General features: G+C 48.1%; 1 protein-coding gene across 1 annotated transcript; it reads left to right on the top strand.

The window, feature by feature from the left end:
* Positions 1 to 3,181: 3,181 nt before the first annotated feature.
* On the top strand, positions 3,182 to 8,147 carry LOC147679631 (uncharacterized). The gene is made up of 2 exons (XM_086942462.1): positions 3,182 to 3,744; positions 6,899 to 8,147. Exons 1-2 carry the CDS (start codon positions 3,182 to 3,184, stop codon positions 8,145 to 8,147), a joined length of 1,812 nt encoding a protein of 603 aa, XP_086798588.1.
* The last annotated feature ends 2,488 nt before the right edge of the window (positions 8,148 to 10,635 follow it).

Below are 10,635 nucleotides of genomic sequence, written 5' to 3'. Positions count from 1 at the left end.
CCGCATACTTTACCACCTTACGCGTCCCAGTTTCCACCTCAGTTTGCCCCACATGGAGTTAACCAACCGCCTTTTTTAGGCAGAGGTTTGGGCAGAGGGCGCGGGCGCAAGCGAGGAAACGGGCAGGACAAGAGAGTACAGTGGGAGGACACACAGGCCCAGGGGATGGATACCAGGAGCAAAACCGCCCGCAAGTGAGCTTGGTGGTGAATCTATCCTCACGCCAACTCACAGAAGGAGAGGATAAAGTGCTGCAGAAAGGGCTCGGTTTTGTCCCGACCCCTAAGGTAGATCACTTCAAACAGAAATGCGAAGTTCAAAAATTCTTCCGCAAAATCAGGTTGAGGGCTTTCTTTGATGGGAAACCACAGGAGACCACTGAGGATTCAGGCCTCCATAACCCTGCCAACTTCACTCCCCACAGTGGGATGGTCCCCAATGAAGTCTTGACATATGAGCAGGCAGTGCTCAAAGACATTGGGGCTATGAGACCAAACATGAAACATCTGAATATCTCCAAGTCTGAAATGCAGATGTGGGACTGTCTAGCTAACGACCAATCAATAACGATTAAGCAGGCAGACAAAGGTGGGGCCACCGTCCTTATGAACACCTCGGATTATGACAGTGAATGCCTTAGGCAGTTGGGGGACAGGCGATACTACACTCCCATCCCTTCCAACCCTACAGAGCGCCTGAAGAGAACCATTACTGGCCTGGTTGAATCTGCTGAGTGCCGGGAGTGGATAAGTAAAAAGGAGGCGGAATTCCTGATCAAGAAAGAACCAAGGGTTCCTTATTTCTATATCCTCCCTAAACTTCATAAGGAGACCACCCCCGTACCAGGACGCCCCATAGTGTCTGGTATAGACTCTGTGCTGGAGCCACTTTCACAATTCTGTGATCACTTCCTCCAGCCCTTAGTCAAACGTATCCCTTCCTATGTCCAGGACACCACCGATGTCCTACGTCTCTTGGACCACCTACAGGATGGAATCCAGGTGGACTTCTTAATCACCCTTGATGTGGAGGCCCTCTACACTAACATCCCACAGAGGGCCACACTGGGGTTGATACAGAGGATCCTAAGTGCCGAGGAGTGGACCTCTCCTACACCACCGGCATTCATAATGGAGTGCGCCACCCAAGCCCTGACAAAGAATTACTTTGAATTCAAAGGGCAATACTATCATCAGACCCAGGGTACCTCCATGGGGAGTACGCTTTCCCCTTCGGTGGCCTGTTTGTACATGGCCGACTTCGAAGAGAGACACATCAATGGACCAATGAATACCTACCACTCTAACATCAAGTTGTGGAGGAGATTCATTGATGATATCTTGATTTTCTGGGCAGGTAGCTCTGGTTCATATAAAGAGTTCTTTTATTGGATTAACTCCCTTAACACCTACCTCAATTTCACCATGACTGCCTCCACCACTAGTATCTCCTTTCTGGACCTGACGATTAGGCTCATAGGAGGTAAAGTGGACACCACCATGTACCGGAAACCCAATGACCGCAATAACGTGCTGCACTTTACGAGCCACCACCTGAAAGCACTAAGGCTAAATCTACCTTTTAGGCAATTCCTGAAGGTTAGGCGCAATTGCACCAACCCGGCAGATTACTAGACCGAATCCACCTTACTGTCCAGGAACCTTGAGGACAGGGGTTACCCCAGCAGGGAGGTTTCTAAGGCCTGAAAACGTGCCAGGAATAACCACTGGGGAGCCCTACTCGAGTACAATACTCCAACCTCGCAGGGTCAAGACCAAATAACCTGTGTCAAGACTTTCACACCAGCTTCCAATGAGGTCAAGAAGATTATCAAACGGAACTGGCAGATTCTCAATACAGGGACACTTAATCTAGAAACACCAAGATTTGCATTTAAGAGGTCCAGGAATATCAAGGACATCTTAGTCCATACCAGACCCAAAACACTGGATAAAACCAAGCAGACAAAAGAGGTCAAAGAGAGCACAATCCTAAAGTACATGTCCATATGAGGCTAATAGGTTGTATAGTCATAACAGTATTAGATCTGAATATAATTTGTAGCTTGCAGTGTAGGCCGCTCTGGCTAGTGTTATGGAATCTAGCATTTTATTTAACTCAATAATTTCCGTGTGACCAATTTCAAAGTAGTTGCTCAGTATTTATTACCAACATACATGTGGCTTGTGCTACATATCTAATTTTTTACTCTTTGTGAAGGGGCGGGTCGCCCCTGTAAGGACAAAGAGTGTGAGGAGGAGTCCATTGCTTGTGACTGGTGGTTAGCTGTTCCCCTCTCGCCCCTTTCTCTTTCCATCCAGCAACCTACTTCCCATTCTGCGGAGGATTGGCCGGCCGCTGACTCTGTGTTTCCTTGGGGATGCGAGGAGGAAAAGGAACACTACACCTTTAAGACTGATTGCCGCGAAGGCGAGACTCCGCCCATCCAGAGCGTCACCACGCCAAAAGGAGGACGCTCCCGGAAGACGACGGACGGCGATTTCCCGGAGGACGAGTGCGGTGTGGAGTGGAGACGGAGTGCCGAGGAGAGAAGTGTTGTGGAAACCGAAGCCTCGACTAGCCCAGCTGAATCCAACAAGCCAGGAGGCCAACGTTCCGGCGAAGTGCCCCGCCACGCTCCCGCGGGAGGAGCGTGGCTTACAAAGGTATGGGGCAAAGTTGCGGGTTGGGCGGGTTGGAGTGGCCAGCCCACGTTGTAAATAATCCGCCTACGACTCCCCTGTACCCCTACCACACGAGCACTACCGACACGGCCGTTTTTGTTGTAAATACACTTGGCACGTGGTTTCCCTCACTCCTGGTCCCTAAACAAGAAGTGTTCCGGGCGTCCCACTTATTGTTCTTTATTTCTTTTGGTGTCGGCGTACTCCGAATATCATCTGGAGGCTGCTTAAAGACCATCATTCTGGCTGCAACACCTCCCTGCCAACGCCGCAACACCCTGGAACTCCCTGTTTTTCCAAAGGGCGTCAGAACGGAGCCTGACGAGTTCGCCCGAATAAGACTTACAAACCGAAGGAAAAAAGCTTACTTAAAAATAAAACCCTCTCTAAAAGCACTATTTCAGCCTTCTGACTCAGTTCCTTTCCTTCCAGACCCTACCCCAGTACAAGTGGTGTCAGAAGTGGGATCTCCATCCCAATCCATCTGTGATCCCGAGATGGATGCCCTGATCCAACATCTCATCAAGGGGCAGGAAAAACTGGAGTGGGCTGTTGAGAGACAACTGTCAGCTGCTCAGGCAGACCGAGACTTGTTTAAAAATACCATCACTGCCCAACTGGAATGTATGCAGAAGACTGTGCCGGCACCATCAGGGGTACCTCATGTTGAGAACAGGATTCATGTGCCTAATCCTTCAGGGATCGCCTTACAAAAATATGTTCATGGCGTAGACCCCGATGCCTTCCTTATAAATTTCGAGCGAGCGGCAAGAGCACTGGGTTGGCCTGAAGAGAAGTGGCCCTTTTTTTTGGCGCCATTGTTAACTGGAGAGGCCCAGTTTGCATACCAGGTGGCTAATCCTGTAGGTAATGCTCCATATCCCCTTATCAAAAATGTGATCCTGGACCACTTGGGGTTAGACCCCGAAGCACACCGAGTACGGTTCCGAAAGGAGAAGGGTTCCCCTGGGGAGAACCCTAAGACCATATTCTTCAGACTCAAAATGATGGCAGACAAGTGGCTAAAGCCAGAGGCCAGTACCAAAGAGGACATACTGGCGAAAATATACTTAGGATCAAAAGAACAAAATGGAGGAGTACTACCCGATGAGGGTATGTGAAGGCTCTTGTCTGAACTCAGGAAGAATTGTTCCTTTGTTAGGAAACCCCTCACTCACCACCTAGTGGTGACTTGCTTCATCATCGGGGCCCACCCAAGTGGCCTAGCGTCACTTGGGTGTGCTTCAACACCTGCAACTGCAGTGGAGCTGGTAGTGAAATGTGGGGTGCAAACAAAAAAGAATGTAAGTGTTAAAATTGTCCTGGTATTCTTTTGTATAGAGTTTTAATAAAAAAGATACTGGACAAAAATTAAAAGATAAGGTTGAGATATTAGTGGGGAAGTTACGGCCCACTTATCTCTATTTTATGTGTTGGTCGACATGTTTCTACCATAAGGGGAAAATCCCCGGTATTCCTCAGGACCAAAACAAGGAAGTGGGTGGTATGTGCCCCCTAAAAGACACACCCAGTCCTAAATCCTTGGACAGCCAGAAGAAAAATCAGCTTCTGGGACGCACACCTAAAATAGAGGGTGCTTTAAAACCTGTGGGGAAGGAAAAGAAATGAAAAAAATAATTACTATCCTGTTACGTAGTGCAGTGCTAGAGTGCAGGATTCGTGCAATTATTCTGGCTTCCCACAGTGGTGTTTGACACAGTGCCTTCATCGAAGCAGAGCGTGTCTACATGTGTTGTGCAAACGTGCTCTTAGCTATGGAGATAAAATATCTAAGGAATAAGGTCTGATTTTAGCCTTAGTGCGTGCTATATAGGAAAGAGACATGCTGGCATCAAAGTCAGGGGTGCACTATGTAGGAGTGCTCATATTGTGTACCGCCGTGGATTGGATAATGTGCCAGCTAGGTAATATTTAATTACTTTTGTATGACCTGATCATAGTTTGTGGTCAACAGAAAAAGACAAACTGGACTGACAAACATACACAACATAGAGTAATTCACAACTTAAGATATGGCAGACTGATGGAAACAGGGCTTACAATGCTGTAGCTCAACTCGAGCTGCATCAAGCAGGAGGGGGGCGCTATGCCGGTAACAACATAGTCTAAGGAAAAAAAGATATGTTGATTGTAAGGGGGGTTCCCTGTTAGGCACTGGCGATGGCCTCCGTTGTTGGTCCTGTCTGTAAGGAAAGAAAAGAATAACTTACAGTTGTCAGGGCGAGATCAGGCGGTTCACCTACTGCCCCGTGCTCGCTGCTCGGTCGTAATGAGTCAGCGTGGGCGTGGTGTTTAAAAGCGTATGGTCGCTTCCGGTGGAGCCAGGGTGAGTATGGGAGCCTGGGAGGGACAAGGGTAGGCATAGTTACTCGCAGAAGCCGCGCATGCGTGGTAGCGCGAGGCTGACTGCTGGTGGTGGGCGTGGGAATCGCTCGGCACCGTAATGAGAGTGTTTCAGGGGGTTGGCATGGCAATGGCAAGGCGCTGCGCCTGCGCAGAAGAAATGTAAACACCGGTGGCCCGGGAGTAGCGGAGTATGCCGCCCGGCGCCGAGTGTTAGGGCAATGAGAGTGTTCAAGGGGTTGGCATGGCAACAGCGATGCGCTGCGCCTGCGCAGAAAAAATGTAAACACTGGTGGCCCGGGAGTGGCGGTGTATGCCGCCCGGCGCCGAGTGTTGGGTAATCTCAGAAAAGGAATTACTGAGATTATTGGTCTACGGGACGAGGAATCTCCTTGGGACCTCTTCGAAGATGACAACTGGCGCATGATAAACAGACAGAAGAAGTGTCTTCAGTCTGTAGGGAGTATAACTAGCGGGCATACATGGTGATAAAAACACACAGGGGGGTACTGTATGTGGTTTATATGCCACTAGAGCCATTCATAGAAAACACTGGAAAAATATGGGGAACAGGACAAGGAATCTCCTTGGTAGCTGGCCGGAGGTGTCACGGGGGACTTATAAACGGACTGAAGAAATGTCTTCAGTCTGTAGGGCCTATTGCTCAAGGGCATAGGAGGTGAAAAGGCGGTGCTTAGGCCATGGGGAACAGGATGGGATTTGTATGGTACTTCAAACGTTTGTTAAGAGAGAAAAGGAAAAGTGTCCTACAGCCGTAGGAGTAATCGTATCTGTGGGAGATAATGTCCAGACAGAGAAGATGGTTCATCTCAGCACAGAGTTCCATGGGATATTATCATTAAGCCCATGGATATGAGTGGAAAGTCTATATATCCATCTTTGTTCCTTTTCAAATAGGCGGGCCTGGATATTAGGGCCCGCTTGCAGCTGTTCGATGACCGTCCACTTCATGTCGTTTGTAGTGTGGTGGGCCGTTAGAAAATGATCTGTGAGTTTTGTCACGTTCTTTTTACATCTTATTGTACTCCTGTGTTCACAGATTCGTTGTTTGATTTTTCGCGTCGTCATGCCGACGTACGGTTTGCCACAGGTGCAGGTGATAAGATAAATCACATTGGAGCTATTGCAATTAGTATGGGATCTCTGCTCCCATGTCTTTCCTGGTTCCAAGTTGATGGTCTTGGTATTTTCAGTGAGGTGGCATACGCTACAGTCCCCACAGCGTGAATGTCCAGTGACTGGTGGTAAACCCCAAATCTGAGTCAGTGTTGGTTCGTTGGTGTTGTGATTGTTTTTGGGTCTAGTGTTCACCAAGGTATTTTTTAGACTGTTCGCTTTTTTGTATGAAAAGAGTGGTTTTCCCAGTGGAATGATCCAGAGTTGATGATTGACCAATGTTTTTTGATACTTTTACTCACTTCATTGGAAATGACATTGTAGGTCGTGACACATGTCAGAGGTATGTTCTCAGTATCTTTTACAACTTCCTCAAGAAGTGCTTGGCGTGGTTGGTTCCTTGCCCGTTGTCGGCATTTTTTTGTGATTTTGGTGGGGTATCCACGCTGAGACAGTTTTGTGGACAGGTCATCTGCTTGTTCTTTGAAATCCTGGAGATTGGTACAGTTCCTCCGTAATCTAAGGTATTGGCCATAGGGGAGGTTCTCCCGTAGGGGCCGCGGATGGAAGCTTTCAAACCTAAGAAGGTTATTCTTGGCCGTAGGTTTGAAATGAGTCTTCGTGATCAAGGTGTCCTGTTTTTTTTGGATTTCAAAGTCTAAGAAGATCATTTTTTCTTTATCTATGCTGTGAGTAAAGTGTAGATGTGTGTGTAAAATATACTTAGAACAATTAAAGGAGGCTCTTCCATATGGGTCTCAGAGATGGCTGAGGCAACACTCGGGTCTCACGGTGGAGCAAGCCATAGAAATGGCCGCCAATTACGCCCGTGCTCAACCACGCGGGTCAGGTTGGGAACTGGAGAAACACTCCAAGCACGCGATACCACCCAAACCCGAGAAGAAAACAAAGATGGTAACTGAACCGATCAGACCTAGACCTTTGAGAATGGAATCCCCAATGACTCATGGACCCCAATGTTTCGAGTGTGGTGAATGGGGCCACATTGCCCGTTTGTGTCCCCGGAAACAACAGGCGGAAGAACCAATGGAAGTGGGTTACCTACCAAAAACAGTTCTATACTCCGCAGAGATGGGAACTTCGTTCTATGTGAGTATGACTATAAATGACAACATAGTGAAAGCTCTTTTAGATTCAGGGTGTAGACAGTCGGTGGTCCAAGAACGCCTTGTACACCCCAAACAGTATATTCCCGACACCCTAGTTCATATTCGTTGTGTCCATGGAGACGTCAAGCCCTATCCTTTAGCACAGGTTGTCATACGTCCAAAAGACAAACCACCCTGTCTAGTGAAAGTGGGTGTAGTAAACTCTCTCCCAGAAGACTTGATATTGGGGGTAGATAATCCAGAGTTCCTCGCCTTGTTCAAGAAGACTCTCTTGGAACGGTCTCCAAAGGTGGTGGGTCCTCAATCTGCTCTCATAACTCCTGACCCTTGGATAATGGATCGCAACTTCAAATTTGCACAAGCAGAGGACAGAACCTTGTACAACGCATGGGAAGCTGCTCATGCTACCCAAGATACACCTAACACACCGTTTCCCAGGTTTGTTATAAGAAATGATCTCTTATATAGGGAAGCCGATGTAGGAAGTACTCTGCAACTCCTGGCACCTACCTCCTTCAGGGAACAAGTGCTATTTTTTGCTCATGTTCATCTGACAGCTGGACACGCAGGCAAAGAAAAGACTACCGAGAGTATTGTCCGGCATTTTTATTGGCCGGGAATCTACAAGGATGTTCAGGAGTACTGCAAGAAATGCTACATATGTCAAAGGAGGAACACTCACAGACCTCCGGCTGCACCGTTACAACCTATGCCCATTATCGGTGTGCCCTTTGAGAGAGTGGGGATGGACTTGATCGGGCCCCTTCCGAAGTCATCTAGGGGTCATCAAGTACGCTCTTGTCATTGTAGACTACGCCACGAGATTCATTGAGGCGTTTCCCTTACGGGCCCCTACCACCGCCAATGTTGCCGAAAAATTTGTGGAACTGTTTGCACGGGTAGGATTTCCTAAAGAGGTCCTCACAGACCAGGAAACGCCCTTTACATCCCGTATGATGAAGGAAGTCTGTAAAACCTTGAACATACAACATCTAAAAACATTGGTCTATCATCCCCAGACGGATGGTCTGGTGGAGCGATACAACCAGACATTGAAGTCCACCTTAAAGAAAATGCTATCCACTGAAGGGCCCGCGTGGGACCGTCTACTTCCCTTGGCATCGTATGTGCTTAGAGCTCAAAAACAGAGCAGTCTTGGATGTTCAGCTTTTGAGCTTTTATACGGACGCCTCCCCAGGTCATTATTGGAGATCACTAAAGAGACATGGGAAACCCAGGAGGCAGAAGAACAGAAAACGCTCCTGGGGTACACATCCCAACTAAGAGCCAAACTGGGGAAACTGAAAGTCTCGCAGACACTAATCTAGAACAACAACGACAAAAACAGAAACGATATTATGACAGAGGAACCAAGTTGAGAAGGCTCAATGTCGGGGAATGGGCGTTGGTGCTCCTGCCCTCCCTTGCTAACAAAAAGGAATGGACAGGACCCTATGAAGTAGTGGAAACTATTGGGGACACCACATATAGACTACGGCTTTCTCCAACGAAAACACAAAGCTATCATATTAATTTATTAAAGAAATGGATTGGACCCGTTCCAAGAGGTGATAACCTGGTCCTCCCCCTGATGACCGAACAAATCTCAACATTGGAACACCTTGTTGTCAACCCTGATCTAACCAAACAGATGAGAGAGGAGCTCTTTGACGTTCTACGACCCTTGTCCACAATCTTTTCCGACTTACCTGGAAAGACCACGTTGGTGGAACATTGTATTGAGACGACCCCCGGAAAAATAGTGAAGCAGCGGCCTTACAGGATCCATGCGTCCAGACGAGAAGCCATGAGAAAAGAGGTTTTGGACATGCTGAATTTAGGTGTGATCCGGCCGTCGAAAAGTGATTGGGCCTCCCCAATCGTGATGGTTCCGAAACCCGATGGGTCCAAAAGATTTTGTATGGATTTCAGAGCACTAAATGCTATTTCTACGTTTGACGCATATCCCATACCCCGGGTCGACGAACTGGTAGAGAAACTGGGAGACGCTGTATTCATCACCACCCTTGACCTTACAAAAGGGTATTGGCAAGTGCCCCTCCGTGAAGAGAACAGAAAGAAGACAGCCTTCATCACAGACGACGGACTCTATGAATTTACGGTCCTTCCTTTTGGATTACCTGGCACGCCTGCCACTTTTCAGAGACTTCTGAACTGTGTGTTAAAACCATATTCGTCTTTCAGTTCAGCCTAGCTAGACGATATTGTAATTTACAGCAAAACATGGGAAGAGCACCTGAAACACGTCAGTATCATTTTGTCGGCACTACAACAAGCCGGCTTACATATCAACTCGAAAAAGTCCTGTGCAGCCTTCACAAGAGTTAACTACTTCGGATACGTTCTGGGAGAAGGCACGATCGCGCCACAAGCGGAGAAGATAAAGGCCATTCAAAACACTGGCTTCCCGAGCAACAAAAGAGAACTAAGAGCATTCCTTGATTTGATTGGATATTATAGACGCTTTATCCCTAAGTTTGCTGAAGTCGCTACACCTCTCACGGATCTCCTACGTAAGGACATCAGATCGAAGGAGATACAGCATCCTTCCCGTGAGGCACAGAATGCCTTTCAACAGCTAAAAAACATCATAACCACTGTCCCAGTCTGGAGTTTCCCAATTTTGAGAAAACCTTCGTCCTAGCCACTGACGCCTCCAATGTAGGGCTAGGCGCTGTTCTATCACAACTGGGCGATGATGGCGTAGAACATCCCATTCTGTATGCCAGTCGGAAGTTGTTCCTCAGGGAATGTAGATATTCCACTGTAGAACGTGAGTGTCTTGCCATTAAATGGGCCGTCGAGAAATTTCAATACTATCTGGAAGGGAGGACCTTCATCCTGCAAACTGATCACGCTCCGTTAAAATGGATGTATCAGAACCGGACACTAAACGCCAGGGTACTCAGATGGTTCCTCTCCCTTCAACCCTATTCCTTTACAGTGCAACACAAAAAAGGCAAAATTAACGGCAATGCAGACTATCTATCCCGGGCTTTTCCTCTCCCCGCTCGGGAGATTCCAGGGGGGGAGGTGTGTGAAGGGGCGTGTCACCCCTGTAAGGACAAAGAGTGTGAGGAGGAGTCCATTGCTCGTGACTGGTGGTCAGCTGTTCCCCTCTTGCCCCTTTCTCATTCCATCCAGCAACCTACTTCCCATTCTGCGCAGGATTGGCCGACCGCTGACTCTGTGTTTCCTTGGGGATGCGAGGAGGAAAAGGAACATCACACCTTTAAGACTGATTGCCGCGAAGGTGAGACTCCGCTCATCCAGAGCGTCACCACGCCAAAAGGAGGAGG

This window comes from Lissotriton vulgaris, chromosome 11 (genome assembly GCF_964263255.1).
Source record: "Lissotriton vulgaris chromosome 11, aLisVul1.2, whole genome shotgun sequence".
NCBI lineage: Eukaryota > Metazoa > Chordata > Amphibia > Caudata > Salamandridae > Lissotriton > Lissotriton vulgaris.
The sequence above is the reverse complement of the archived record's forward strand: the minus strand, read 5'-3'. Positions and strand labels throughout refer to the sequence as shown.